Source organism: Lampetra planeri, chromosome 49, assembly GCF_965212315.1.
Source record: "Lampetra planeri chromosome 49, kcLamPlan1.2.h2, whole genome shotgun sequence".
In the NCBI taxonomy this organism is placed as follows: domain Eukaryota; kingdom Metazoa; phylum Chordata; class Hyperoartia; order Petromyzontiformes; family Petromyzontidae; genus Lampetra; species Lampetra planeri.
Genome location: NC_136155.1, coordinates 737,110 through 752,352, shown reverse-complemented (window position 1 = coordinate 752,352; position 15,243 = coordinate 737,110). Strand labels below are relative to the sequence as shown.

General features: G+C 54.0%; 1 protein-coding gene across 2 annotated transcripts; it reads left to right on the top strand.

Annotated features, from left to right (window-relative positions):
- The first annotated feature begins 1,089 nt into the window (after nucleotides 1–1,089).
- LOC144734058 (dual adapter for phosphotyrosine and 3-phosphotyrosine and 3-phosphoinositide-like) lies at nucleotides 1,090–14,785 on the top strand. Of its 2 annotated transcripts, XM_078616108.1 has the most exons (10): nucleotides 1,090–2,258; nucleotides 2,910–3,029; nucleotides 3,914–4,047; nucleotides 5,794–5,918; nucleotides 6,628–6,675; nucleotides 7,278–7,340; nucleotides 8,140–8,225; nucleotides 8,763–8,850; nucleotides 10,690–10,746; nucleotides 11,282–14,785. In XM_078616108.1, the coding sequence occupies exons 1-9, from the start codon at nucleotides 2,227–2,229 to the stop codon at nucleotides 10,738–10,740; spliced, it is 747 nt and encodes a 248-aa protein (XP_078472234.1). In that variant the 5' UTR covers nucleotides 1,090–2,226; the 3' UTR covers nucleotides 10,741–10,746; nucleotides 11,282–14,785. The 2 variants fall into 2 exon arrangements, with proteins under 2 accessions (XP_078472234.1, XP_078472233.1); XM_078616107.1 differs by having other exon boundaries at nucleotides 1,091–2,258; nucleotides 10,690–14,785.
- Nucleotides 14,786–15,243: the final 458 nt, after the last annotated feature.

The window sequence follows — 15,243 nt, the reverse complement described above, 5'->3', positions numbered from 1 at the left end:
TTGAACAAAAACGCAAAAAATCCCACTGCGGTTGTCACGGCTTGCGGTTGAATTTCCACTCGGCTGTGGGTTCCCCTTTTTGAGCGGCACGTGTCTCGTGAGGCGAGGCGCTCATTGGTGTCAGTCGCCAGCTGCCGTGCCCCTTCAAACACGAGAAGCTCCACGTTGCCCTGACGTGTGCATGGTTTTGGCTTCCGCAATACATTTCAACACTATGAGCCACTTCGCTTCTGAAAACGAGCTGCACGGCTCAGTGGGGTGAAATAAGAAAACAAAACTGGTTTCTTTTCAACTTGTTTCGCACCGTATGTTGCCAACCGCGCAAATCGGATGTGTGAATGTGGGAGCATACGGCGTGTGGGGAGCGGTGGTGCAACGGTTAGCGCTACGCTGCACTACGAACCCGGTGACCTGAGTTCGATTCCCGCTCACGGCCAATACCAGTGACGATTATCTGAACCGGTCCTGGGCCTCCCTTAGGTCGACTCAGCCTCAAATTAGTACCTGGTACGGTGTGTAAACATCACCACTGGAGAGACAAAGGCGGCCGGGCGTGGTGTTGGCCACCCACCCCCTCGTGTGCCGTGCCAGCCTTCATAGGTGCTACGCGCTAACAGCACTTGCCCCTACAGTCTGTTAAGGCTACATGGGGGATCTTTGTCTTTGCATCGGGTTTGGGAAGCGTTGGCGCAGTGTGATTGGAAAGCTGCGTTCCATACAAAGATAAAGTTCCCCCGTATAGCCTTGACTTTCTGGAGCGTCTTATAATCCAGAAAATAAGATGTAATACACTTATTATAATTATTATAATTATCATCATTATCAACCACAGGCCGTGAGCAGTTACGTTGGGAGTACAGGAGGCAGGAATTCCAATAAACTCCACTCAAAACATTGGGAATTCGTGTTATTGTCAAATATGCTGATGTTTGTGTCGTTACTTGTGCACCGCTACACACGCACGAGCACACATCGACGGGACATCTGTTTACAAAGAGGAACTTTGATCGCTTATCGGGTTCCTCGCCGTATCAATAAATATTCTGACTCTCACACCACCAGTTTGTTGGAACGCTGCAATGCAGAACAACGCCTGGCTACACATGCGTGGGCTTGCTTGCTGGGTCCGTTGCAACGTGAATGTGTGGACTGTATGTAGAGCTTCTTTCGCACCGTACGTAGCCAACCACGCTTCGTCCTCCTGCCTGCCAGAGGTGTCACACAGCACACAGACTCGTGTAGGGCGAGCTACTGCATCGCATCGTTCCAATGCCGTAGAACCACCACCACCAAACACGGTCTAGAGCTGCTCAGTGACCCACTCAGTGGCAGGGAGGCAGCAGAGAGGCCACGGTGAACCCTAAACACGGCTCACCTGGACAATACCGCGTCCCTCTCTCTCCCGAGACAACGCCCTGCCCATTGCCCTGCCCCCTCTAGACAACGCCCTGTCCACTGCCCTGCCCTCTCTAGACAGTGACCTGCCCACTGCCCTGCCCCCTCTAGACAACGCCCTGCCCACTGCCCCCTCTAGACAGTGACCTGCCCACTGCCCTGCCCCCTCTAGACAGTGCCCTGCCCACTGCCCTGCCCTCTCTAGACAGTGACCTGCCCACTGCCCTGCCCCCTCTAGACAACGCCCTGCCCACTGCCCTGCCCTTTCTAGACAGTGACCTGCCCACTGCCCTGCCCCCTCTAGACAACGCCCTGCCCACTGCCCTGCCCCCTCTAGACAGTGACCAGCCCACTGCGCTGCCCTCTCTGCCATGAGGGAGGCAGGGGGTGAGGGCGTGCTGGGTGCAGTTCTTGTCACGTGGACAAAACAAGGAAGCGACTAAACCGCGGTGTCAGTGTCGAGTCCACACACGCGCAGAGCGCACACAGAGGGCAGCACACACAGAGGGCAGCACACACGGAGTGTAGCACACACGGAGGGCAGCACACACGCGCAGAGCGCACACGGAGTGCAGTACACACAGAGGGCAGCACACACAGAGGGCAGCACACACGGAGTGTAGCACACACGGAGTGTAGCACACACGGAAGGCAGCACACACGCGCAGAGCGCACACGGAGTGCAGCACACACAGAGGGCAGCACACACGGAGGACAGTACTGACAGAGTGGACATTGAGCCGAGGGGCCGCAGGGAACACACTCAGAGACGGCCACTCGGGCGTGGTGGCTCATGGTTTGGCCCAGGGGCCGTTCGCGCTCGTCCCCATCATGGAGGACGAATCTGGACTCCAGGAGATCTCGTGAGCTCACGGCAACCACACACACACACGTGCGTCTCTACACACACACACACACGTGTTCATCTGTCTCTACACACACACACGTGTTCATCTGTGTCTCTACACACACACACGTGTTCATCTGTGTCTCTACACACACATACACGTGTTCATCTGTGTCTCTACACACACACACACGTGTGTCTCTACACACACACACCTGCCTCTACACACACACACGTGTTCATCTGTGTCTCTACACACACACACGTGTGTCTCTACACACACACACACCTGCCTCTACACACACACACGTGTTCATCTGTCTCTACACACACACACGTGTTCATCTGCCTCTACACACACACACACGTGTTCATCTGTCTCTACACACACACACGTGTGTCTCTACACACACACACGTGTTCACCTGTGTCTACACACACACACACGTGTTCATCTGCCTCTACACACACACACGTGTTCACCTGTGTCTACACACACACACACACGTGTTCATCTGTGTCTCTACACACACACACGTGTTCACCTGTGTCCACACACACACACACGTGTTCATCTGTCGCTACACACACACGTGTTCACCTCGCCCCAACAGTCTGTTAAAACGCTTGTGTGGGTGGCGTTTTGCCTGTGCGGTGTGCGGCGCAGCTGGTACCACGGGGAGCTGAGCAGGCACCAGGCGGAGGCTCTGCTCATGTCCAACGGGGCGCTGGGCAGCTACCTCCTGCGCAAGAGCCGTGAGTCGGGGCAGCTCGCCGTGTCCGTCAAGTGAGTAGTGCCGACCACTGGTCCTCCATGTGAGTCAGCCCCAGTGAGTCTCGCACTCTGTGCCAGTCAGCCCGAGTGAGTCTCGCGCTCTTTGCGAGCCAGCCCGAGTGAGTCTCATCCTACGTGCCAGCCAGCCCGAGTGAGTCTCATCCTACGTGCCAGCCAGCCCGAGTGAGTCTCATCCTCCGTGCCAGCCAGCCCGAGTGAGTCTCATCCTACGTGCCAGCCAGCCCGAGTGAGTCTCATCCTACGTGCCAGCCAGCCCGAGTGAGTCTCATCCTACGTGCCAGCCAGCCCGAGTGAGTCTCGCCAGCCCGAGTGAGTCTCATCCTACGTGCGATTCAGCCCGAGTGAGGCTCGCCAGCCCCAGCGAGTCTCGCCAGCCCGAGTGAGTCTCGCCAGCCCGAGTGAGTCTCATCCTACGTGCCAGCCAGCCCCAGTGAGTCTAGCCAGCCCGAGTGAGTCTCGCGCTCTTTGCGAGCCAGCCCGAGTGAGTCTCATGCTCAGTGCCAGCCAGCCCGAGTGAATCTCGCGCTCCGTGCGAGCCAGCCCGAGTGAGTCTCACCAGCCCGAGTGAGTCTCATCCTACGTGCGATTCAGCCCGAGTGAGTCTCGCGCTCCGTGCGAGCCAGCCCGAGTGAGTCTCACCAGCCCGAGTGAGTCTCATCCTACGTGCGATTCAGCCCGAGTGAGTCTCGCGCTCCGTGCGAGCCAGCCCGAGTGAGTCTCGCCAGCCCGAGTGAGTCTCATCCTACGTGCGATTCAGCCCGAGTGAGTCTCGCGCTCCGTGCGAGCCAGCCCGAGTGAGTCTCATCCTACGTGCCAGCCAGCCCGAGTGAGTCTGGCCAGCCCGAGTGAGTCTCGCGCTCCGTGCGAGCGAGCAGGTGCCAGGACTCGGTGAAGCACTTCCTGGTGAAGTGCAGCGACGGGAAGATCAAATTCGGCTTCAGCGAGTTCCAGTCCCTGCCGGAGCTCCTGGCGCACTTCTCCCAGAAGCCACTCGTGGGCAGCGAGACCGGTGGGTGACGGCGGCGGCGATGGTGGTGGTCGTGGTGGTGGTGGCGCCGTCGCTTCGTGCCGCCGACCGGCCACCGTCACCGCTACCGCGAGACGTTCGGCTTGGGCTGTTGGGCGTGCGGCTGATTCGTCGTCGAGCCGTTCACTCGCGCGGGGGCTCACTCACTCGCTCACTCGCTCGCTCCTTTTCTCTTCTTTCGCGACCAATATTTTTCGTGATGAAGGTTTTTTGTTGGGTTCAGAGCGCTTAAATATGAACGTGTCGTTATCCCCACCACAGCCTGACACAGCCAATCAATAAGGTTTGTCACGTCAACAAAACCTGACAATTAGTTACTACACGTCGTATTCTATTATTTAATTTAATTTATTATTTTATCTTTAGACGTGACTTAACCGAAAGAACCAAATAATAATTCCTGCAGTCACGAAAGTTCTAAAATTAAGATTGAACCACTTCTACGGGGAAGTTTTAAGCTTATCTTTTTTCTCTCTCTCTGGCGACTTGTTTTCTCTGCCTGTGTCCTCTTTAGAATGTTCACACTTAAATTCTAACTTAGCAATCTTTGAAATACGTAATCAACCAGGCTATGCGTTAATTGTGTGTTGACCGACCCTCTGTGTTGTATTACATTACATTTCGATATTTTACTAGGTTATTTAATTTTAGTGTGTCCTCCTGATTTTCAGGCTTACTTGCCGTGCAGCACCACGTCTGTTGACCACTCATTGATATGCTAATTTTTTCTCTAACCCCCCTTCCTTCTCTCTGCCTCCGCCCCCCCCTCTGTCTATTTAAGGCCACCCCACAGAGACGATCACCCCTCTCTGTCACCTGTGTTGCTCTCGCTATGTATGTATCTTGGTGATATCTGTCTGCTAATATGTCTGTCTATAGTTTTCTGGTTAGATCTTATGTCGCTATTTCATTATACCTGATGATGATTGCTTGTGTTGCAATCGAAACGTCGTATTCTATTATTTAATTTAATTTATTATTTTATCTTTAAACGCGACTTAACCGAAAGAACCAAATAATAATTCCTGCAGTCACGAAAGTTCTAAAATTAAGATTGACTACACCGGAGTGTTGGAGAGTACACCCCCAACATTTACCATTAGAGTGCTGTGAAGTTCTGCTGGTGATTACAACCAGCTTCATCAGGCAATTTGCCAGAATTGTGTGAAGAAGTCTTCCCGTTTCTCAAAACCTCCCCGCACGCTTTCCAGCGCGTCAGAGAATCGCTCGCAACCAGCCGCTTCTTACATTCGAGGAGTGCTCAACTGGGATGCACGTGGCCGTGTCTCCAGGCTAAATTTGTATCTCCCAGATTTCTCCCAGATAAATAGACATGCTGATTCTGTGTCGCGCGCCCTTCCAACGAAACCGGCACGGCAAGTTGCCGACGACGAGACGACTCGTGGCGGGCCGTGCTTGCGGCGGCGTGGCGAGTCGTCGCCTGGAACAGCCAAATTTCGACTGCTTGAGTGTCACCGGCGCGCGACGGCGGACAGCTTTGGTGCGGACGTTTCGCGCTTGCAGCATCGCCAGGCAGTTGTCAGACGTCTGAAAACGTCCCTGCGGTTGTTGGCCGTTAAGTAGGTTGTGTGATAGCGATAATTGTGAGTCCACACGAGAGCAGTAAGTGACATGAAGTGTTACATAAATGTGGATTGTTAGCATGACGACGACGGCGACGACGACGAGTTTTGAGGTTGTCTGTGCGTGGAACGGCCGTGCCGGCAGGCACGCTGGTGTTGCTGCACCTGCCCTACCCGCGCCAAGTGTCGGAGCCGCAGACGTACGAGTCGGTGCGCATCCACACGGCGCTGCACGGCGAGCCCGAGCTCCTGGAGCCGCACGCCGATTCGGTGAGCGTGGCACAGCCGGGAGGAGGGTTTGTTTATCTGTTAAGACAAAGATCCTCCGTGTAGCCTGAGACGGACCGCTAGGGCTGTACCGGCCAACGTATGGATGGCCAGCACCACGCCCGGCTGCCTTTGTCAACTCGGTGCTAATGTTGTTTACACACCGCATCAGGTACTCATTTCACACTGAGTCGACATAGGGGAGGCCCATGACCGGTTCAGTTAATCGTCACCGGTGTTGCCCGTGAGCGGGATTCGAACCTCGGTCACTGGGTTGATAGCGCAGCTCACTAACCGCTACACGACCGTACGAGGAGCCATCGTCTGGCTCCTTGAGCCTCGTACGTATGCATGTTGAGTTTCTTTTGCACCGTACATAGCCAACCGTGCTAATTGGAGGAGCCTCATGTGTTAATAGTAAATCCTAAAATTCTCAAGGCACTGTTAAGCTGGCCGTGAGCACCTCTGGTATTACCACAGAAGCATATTAAGTTAGCGTCTATCTGGCTGTCTAAGCCCCGGGCATTAATATAGATGAAGAAAGTCATATTGAGGAACTTCAAGTCTGTCTGTCCTGGTCGGTCTTTTAATTTAATTTTTTTTTTGTTGGGTGAGTTTATTTGTTTTGTTTTTCAGAGTGTGGAGTTTGTCAGCCTGGATAATGTTTGTTTTACGATGTCCTCACATCACCATCACCCCCCCCCCCTCGCAGTTAGCAACGAAGGAAGGCTTCCTCACCAAGCAAGGCTTCATCATCAAGGTACTGCCGCTAGGCCCCGCTGGGTGGCCTTGTGATTATAGGAGCCATCATTATTATAGCAAACTAAAACACTCATCACGTGCGGCAATAACACCGTGTGGCTTTAAAACGATAAATATGTAAGAGACGACGGTTCGGGCAATGGTTCTTCTTCATAGCTAGCCGTCAGCCTCTTTGGCTACGCAATCCAACAACGGCGCTTTCAGATGCCCTTCTGCGGCCGTCTGGAAAGCTCTTGCCACTGATATTAGGAAGCCACTGGAGGTATGCACTTTTATGTCATCTAGATTGAAAGATCTTTTCTTTAGATGTTGTCCTTCCCCCGCACCTTTGATCAGCGCAGTTGGCTACGTACGGTGCGAAAGAAGCTCGGCATACGTACATGGACTTCTCACAGTGCGCGTAGCCCGTCACGGAGAGAGTGACTAGCCCATCAAATACTATAATAATACCAATGAAAATAGGTCGATAACCACGAGAGTGGGTATTGTGATGGCATCGCCCGGTGAGATGATCCGGCCTGCGTTTATTTTTGGCGGAAGATGCAACGTTTCCTGAGTGAGTCATTTGCTTTGTTTCTGCTTTTTGTGCACGAGCTGCAGAGCTGGAAGCTGCGATGGTTCACGGTGTTCCGGCACGAGATGAAGTACTACAAGGAGCCCAGGGTGAGTCGCTACAAGCCGCCAAAGCCAGTCCCTTCACCGAGCGTTTGCTCTGTCTCTCTCTCGTCACTCCTTTTCCTGGCTTTGCTCCCTTCCCCTCTCTTCCTCCCTGTATCTCCCCGTCTGTCTCTCTCCCTTTCTCCCCCCCCTCTCTCAATCTCTCCCCCACCCTTCCTCCTGCCAGTCTCCCTCTGGACCTCGGGCACATCTGCTGTCACGCGTTTCCCCCGGCAGGCCAGGGTACGGGCACTTCGCACGAGCAGGCGGCGAGGTAGTTAACATCTCATAGCCACCGCCGCCGTGCTCCTTGCTGACCACACGGACACAGTCGGGTCTGAGTGGGAGACCGCAGGGCCCGGGGGAATCTATGAACAGCACTCCGCCCGTGCAATCTTCACGGGATCGAGTGTTGCCCCCTCGCACGTGTTGACCAAGAGCACCTCAACGTATAGTGGACCGCAGAGCTTGGGCAATTGTTTGTCCTGGTCTCACGGTTGGCTGCCTTCCTGCCTGTCTGTGGTTACTCGCGCCTCTTGAGTAATTCTCCGTCTGTGTTCAAGAGTGAGCGAATACTGCCCAGCGCACAAGTTAAAATGACGTATTATTTATATTTGGGAAGCTGTGCAGGGTTGGCACGGTTGGCTACGTACAGTGTGAAAGAAGTTCAACGACTTGAATTGACCAGCGTGGTGAAGTATGGTCACATGACTCCCCCCCCCCCCACGCACCCACCCAGTTGTGTGCCCTCTGGGGTCCGCCGTGCGTGTGGGCTGCATGACGCGTTTCCCTCGCGTTCTCGCAGGACGCTGAAGCGATCAAGACGCTGGATCTCACGAGGTGCAGCGCAGTGCAGTACGACTACACGCAGGACAGGACCAACGTGTTCTGGTACGTGCGTACGCGCGCGTGTCGGTGAGCGCGTACCGGTGAGCCCGTGCCGGTGAGCGCACACGACGCGTCACATTCTTGGCGACGCGAGTTCGATCCTCGCTCACGAGCAACATCGGTGGCGAATATCTGAACCGGTCCTGGGCCTCCTTTAAGTCAACTCGGCCTTAAGCGAGTACCTGGTGCGGTGTGTAAACATCGCCGCTCAGGAGACAAAGGCGGCGGGGCGTGGTGTTTTTGGCCACGCACCACCACCCCGTGTGCCGCGCCGGACCTCGCGCCTCGCCGCCGTCACCAGATGTGAGATGGTGCCGGAGAGCGCCGGGGGAAGTGCCGTCGGAGGGGAACTTCGCCGAGCTGACGCTTGTGGCCGGCTCGCTTCTGACATGGCTCAGTGGGGCTTACGTGGTCAACTACACATTGTTTAGTTCCATCCCAGGGCGAAGGAGGGGGCGAATTTTGAACTTTGCATTCGTGGGGGGGGGGGGGGGACACCGACGGTGTCCTCGTGTAACTGTGGCGTCGCCCCCGTCTCAGCCTCGTGTTCCCCGAGAGGACCTACTACATGTACGCCGACTCGCCGCGGGAGACGGACGAGTGGGTGAGGCTGCTGCGCTGGAAGCTGGTGAGGCGCGGACTCGCTCGGTCGCTCGCTCGCCGCTCACCACTCGCTCACTCGCCGCTCACCACTCGCTCGCTTACCGCTCACCACTTGCTCACTCGCCGCTCACCACTTGCTCACTCGCCGCTCACCACTTGCTCGCTCGCCGCTCACCACTCGCTCACTCGCCGCTCACCACTCGCTCGCTCGCCGCTCACCACTTGCTCACTCGCCGCTCACCACTTGCTCGCTCGCCGCTCACCACTTGCTCGCTCGCCGCTCACCACTTGCTCGCTCGCCGCTCACCACTCGCTCGCTCGCCGCTCACCACTCGCTCACTCGCCGCTCACCACTTGCTCACTCGCCGCTCACCACTTGCTCGCTCGCCGCTCACCACTTGCTCGCTCGCCGCTCACCACTCGCTCACTCGCCGCTCACCACTTGCTCGCTCGCCGCTCACCACTTGCTCACTCGCCGCTCACCACTCGCTCGCTCGCCGCTCACCACTCGCTCGCTCGCCGCTCACCACTCGCTCGCCACTCACCACTCGCTCGCTCGCTCGCTAGCGTGCGTCGCTCGTTCCGTGCCCCAGCGTCAGCCTGCTCAGTCGGGACAGGTGGAGACTGCTCGTGTGTCTGTATGTTGAACTTGGTTATCAGAATATTAATACTTGGACGAATCTGATGAGCTTTAGAGTAATTTTGTCACAGATGTCCAGTCGGGGCACGGGGTCAGAAGGTGACAACAACAACAACAACACAATACAACAACAACAACACGACGGTGGTGCAAAGTGTAGGAAAGGGAAACGACTCACTTAAAAATACACAAATAAAACTTCACATTTTTAATCAACCAGGTGAGGCCCACTGAGGAGCTATTATTAAGTGACAAGGCACACAAATGATAGCTGAACAAAGTGGCTTATCACGTGGAAATGTAGAGCAGCCAGGGTGCTAACTGGGACACGCTTGAAGGACCACGTCACCCCTCTGCTCCTGTCCCTTCACTGGCACCCTATCCGTACCCCCCGTATTGATTCTAAGATTATTTTGTTGCTTGTTCAAGGCCTGCATTCATGACCTCCTTCAGCCGCATATTCCATCGAGATCATTAAGAGCCTCAGAATCAGCAAGCGGAGGTTGAAAGCTAAAGGTGCAGCCCTGCAATGTCTTGCTAACACCGCTCCTGGCGGAAGGGATCCCACGAGAGGGAGCTCTAGAAGGCCCCTTGGAGCGTGTTTTGGCCTACTCTTCCATGCTGACCATCCTTCTGTTCGACTGCGGCGAACCCATTTATAAACTAAACATTTTATTTTACCAGCTAAGGCCCACTGAGCTATGTAGCTCAGAAGCGAGCTGCCTATCACAAATGACAGCTCGTCGAAGTGGTGGCTTATCACGTGAGTGGCTTATCACGTGGACATTTGTTGCGGCCAAATAAATGCGTAGCGAAAAACCGGAGGGCCCGGAGAAAAATCCACGTGACCACGGGGAGAGAGACACCGCAAACTCCAACAAATATACAGCAGCAAGCGTCAGGGTCGGGATCGAACCCACGACCTCCTGTATACCAGGCGAGGTAGTTAACATCTCCTAGCCTTTATACTTCTGGGTGGACAGAGGAAGCGGTGATTGGTGAGGAGGTGAGGATTTCAGAAACCCGCCCCCATTGTTTCCACTTCCGCACCGGGGCGATGGCATCGATCCGGTGACAATCTCCGGATCGCAGGTCCAGTGCGCTCAACACTTCACCCGGCCGATGGGGACTTCTCGTCACCGGCGAGGAAACGATGACTCGGCCCCTTTTCGTCGGAATGCTTCATGGCGTCTCGCTGCTGTGCGTATATTTTCTGTTTTGCAGAGCCACATCAACCAGGATGGATGCAAGACGAGATTCCTGCTGGCGAGCTAGCGCAGGGTGCGTGACGACGCGCATCGTTCGCGGGGCGTGAGCCACCCGCTCGCACGCGCTCACGCTCGCACATCCATGCGTCTCTACGTGCGTATAAACAACAAGACGCGAAAGTGCGCTCACTGAATGATGAGAGCACACTTACAAAATGAGAACGTGTGTGCATATTCTTTGGGACTTTCGGTAAAGTCACGTAGATAGGTTCAAAGAAAATAACAAAAACTACGACGCTTCGATCGCAACACAAGCACTGCTCCTTGAATGGCATCGATGATGAATCTGATGGGGAAAAACACGTTGCCTTTGTATTCCTCCATGAGCCTCGCATTTAAAACAGTCGTCATTTACAACCTTTGTGAGTCCACCGTTGGATAAAGGCTTCGCCGTGCCACGTCGGTCACGTGTTGAACACCGCGCACAGCGCATAGCCAACTGTACGGATCATGAGGGTTGTTTGACCGTACTTCTTCATTCCTCTCAGTACGGATTGGTGAACAAGGGAAAGGTGTTCTACTAAATTATACTTTTTTTGTTTTACCAGGAAAGGCCCACTGAGCTATGTAGCTCTTTTTCAGAAGCGACCTGGCCACAAACGGTAGCTCAGTGAAGTGGCTTATCGCGTGGAAATGCATTGCAGCCGAATACTCTAAACGCGTGATGTTGATTCTCAATGTGGAGGGAGAAACCAGAGGTCCCGGAGAAAATGTCACGTGACCACGGGGAGAGAGACACGCAGACTCCACATATACAGCAGCAGGCGTCAGGGTCGGGACCGAACCCACGACCTCCTGTTGGTTACGCCAGGGAGTGTCCCAGATGTCACGTGTGTGTACGTTGAACTTCTTTCGCACGGTACGTAGCCACCCGTGCTCATCGAAGGTGCGGGGGAGGGACAACAAACTAAACACAAAAAGCAGTTCATAAATAAATGTCTTTCCAATCTAGATGATGATTTCAAAGTGCATGGTCGCTCCAGTAGCTTCCTAATATTGGAAGAAAGAGCGTTCCAGACGGCCAAAGAAGCGCATCTGAAAACGCGCGATGGAGTGATCGTCAAATATTCCGTCAGTCCGTCTGTGAACACTTTTGAACGAAAAATACAAACTCCTAAACCCGGTCGCTGTTAAGCTCGCCACACGGTGTGACGCCGGGGCTCACCGCCGGTGGTTGTGGCTGTGAAGCGAATCACCACGGGTCTCTTGGCGCGAGTGCGCCAACCACCGTGTCAGCACTCGACCGCACGGGAGCGTTATGTGCCGGTATTCCAAGACGAGCTCCGCTCCTGTGCGTGCGGACTTCTTCTGTGCCGTACGTAGCCGGCCGCGCCAGCCCGAGGTGGCTGCGCCTGGTCACCATTCCGACCGCGGCCGTCAAAACCGCGCCATGGAACTCCGTCCGTCGCGACGATTTGCAACGGCACTCGGCTCGTTTTTGCCGCCGGCAGCGCCTCGGAGAAGTCCGCGACGCGTCGCCCGCGGAGGGCCCTGCGGCTACTGCTGGCCCACGGGCCCGGAACCCGCGCACGGTTGGCCACGTGCGGTGCCAAAGAAGTTCCAACGCGCGCACGATGCCGATCGCCCTGCCGCACGGCGGTAGAGAGGAAGAGGCGCTTGCTGGGTTCTAATTTGTACTTGAAGGATTGAGGCCTGCGCAGAGGGGCACCTTACAGAGCGGTTGTATGTTCACCGCGTACAGTGACTGCCGCCCGCAACTCGTCCCGTCCAATGAAATGACAAGGATGTTGTCAAATTCGCTTCTGTTTCATGCTGACCGTTTGTCAAGTTGGATTTCCTTTGCACAGTATTCGTGTTATTTCATCTCTTCACTTCCTGGCTTTAATTCTGACTTCCTGGATCTTTCGCTTGAAGACGCTTGGCGCAGTTTCAAGCGAAATCGTCATCGTATTTCACTGCTTCTCATTCTGCTTCTGAGAATTGTTCCTCACCTTTTACCGGCAACGGAGCTGAAAACAATCATCATCATTTGTGAGCTCGACTCTTGCGACAATGTGTTATTTGGTTGGCTGCGTCGGCAGGTGGTGGAAGGTGTTTACGACACAAATCGTTAAGTGGCCGAACCCAAAACAATTAGTCGTGCATTATTATTATTACGAATTGCTAGGTTTCAGTCACATTATCTCATTTCCCCCCAATTCCTCCCTTCCTTTGTTCTACATCAAGCAGATGACCAGGGCCCACTGAGACTGCGAGATTCAAGCGAGACCCGGGTTCACTCGCCAGAGTGAACACATTGAATGTGCACATTAAATGTGTTCACTCGCCAGAGTGAACACATTGAATGTGCACATTCACAACCCGCTTGTGAGGGTTCTCCCCCCACCTGACCCACCTCATAACTGGAGAGGATGAGACTGAGGATTGGCAGGTAGATGAAGTCACGCGTCAGAGATGATAGTTAGCGACGAGGGAGAAGAGTGAAGGATGTGGAGGATGAGAGGGTGTGGGGGGGGCGCCGCTGTCCCAGGCTGACCGCGCTGCGTTCCCGCTACCGTGAAGGGGAAAAAAGGGAAACAAAAGGGAAACAAAAGCCCACAAATGTATTTGCTCGAGTGGTTTAGAGCCTTAATCCAGTGCTGGAAATTCCCCATTTGTATGGCGGGGACAAGTTTAGCCTCATAAAGGCAACCACTATTGATTCCCGGATTTGAACTCGGAGCCTTTGAGCCACTGGGTGGACATAGAGTGGGGGGCTAGGGGGGATGGGGTATGAGCTGGTGGTCTACTCGGCATCTGTGAGAACGAGCTTCAGAGCACGACCACAGTCGACTTGCTCAGGAAGGTGCCGTTCATTTTATCTGCCTCGCAACGATGATGGGCCGAGTTGGACCCGCGAGCGGGGGTTGACCTCGCGACCACTCGCTCTGCGGACACCGCGGCGTGGGAGACGTGAAAACGTGCACGGTCGATATTTATGCGTTTTATTTTTAAGAGATCGCGTTCAGTATTGCGGTGTGCGTTTGAATTGCAGTGTTCAAAATGTGAGGTTTGTATTAAGCTATACCCATTGCGCGTCTTTTTAGTTTCGCCGCCATGGGAAAAAATCTCCCGCGCTACTCCAATTAAATAAGCTGTAAGCCAGGACGATCTACACATCTGAAGAAAGTGAGTCGTGTGATGCTCAGTTGTATGTATGTTGAACGTCTCTCGCAGTCGGAGGTGCGGGGGAAGGAAACGCACACAATGTATGCGACGCGGTGACTTTGCCGTGCAGCTCAAGGTCGTGTGTCAGAAAACTCGTGTCGGAGGAGGAGAGGTCACGTGACCCTCGGTGTCCACGAAGGTGCCTCCGGTGAGAGGTGTCCCGCTGAGCCACGGCGTGTCGTGGACGCTTCGTTCCTGGATACAAAACAAAAACAAAGGACGATTTTGACGGACGAAAGCTTTTCGTTTTAAAGATATTTATTGGCAAACTGCCTCGGGTGCAGTGTTTATGTTGTTTAAGGCCGCGTTGCGTGCACGGCGACGCCAGGTTTTCATCGCGGTAGTTCTAAGTAATTGGGTTGCGGTTCAAGTGGAAGGTTCGGAGTCGTGAGTGATTTTCTGGGGGTAGAAATCATTTTTGACTTTTTGATAAGGAAATAGCTCAACATCCCAATGCAGGACCAGCCTGCGACAAGAGTTCTGAGACTCGTTGGGGCTTTCCGGAATAAATTGCATTATTATTAATGTTATCTAAAGCTATTGTTAATTAAACCTTCGTGTTATTTCGTGCTGAATTGAGCAGTGAGTCAGTAGTCCTCTTGTGTTTAACAGTGCTGAGCTGGTGGTGGAAATTCCACGTTCCTATGGTGGGACGAGTCTTTCCGTAGGACGACCACTATTGACTTCCCCACAAAGTGGTGTCAATTGTATCGACCCCTCTGGGATGATGATGATGATGATGGTATTTGTACAGTGCTCTGTAAAAATTGCAGCAAAACCTCTCGAAAGCTGAGCTCGTGCAGACGACGGCATTGCCGGCTGTGTGTGACCTACATGTTGAACATTTGTTAAACAATTGCTAAATAATAAAATGTGCCATTTAATGCATGTATGTTGAACTTCTTTCGCACCGTACGTAGCCAACTGCGCTAATCTGAGGTGCCGGGGGAAAGGAGAACAAACTAAACATAACACAGCAACAATAAGCAGTTCTGATTGACACCCAGCACTCAACAATAATTTCGTATCGTACGAAACAATCAGCTAAATATTTTAATTACAATTGAATAACGCATCGCCGTGCAGCAGATTGTGGCAGGCCGAGGTTCACCAGCTGTGAGAGACGAAATGTCAAGTTTTTTGGGGGTTTGTAAAAAAACGAGAGTGGACTCTGGGAGCACGGCAATGACCCCAGGGCAACCAAGGTCACGGGTTCACCAACGGCCCGTACTGTGGGGGACATTCGCAAGGCGACGGCCGGTGACGCCTCTTCCTCAACTGGATCCCTTCCCCGAGCGGTGCACGCATCACGCTTCAAGTGCATTTTGTCAGTGTCGCGGGT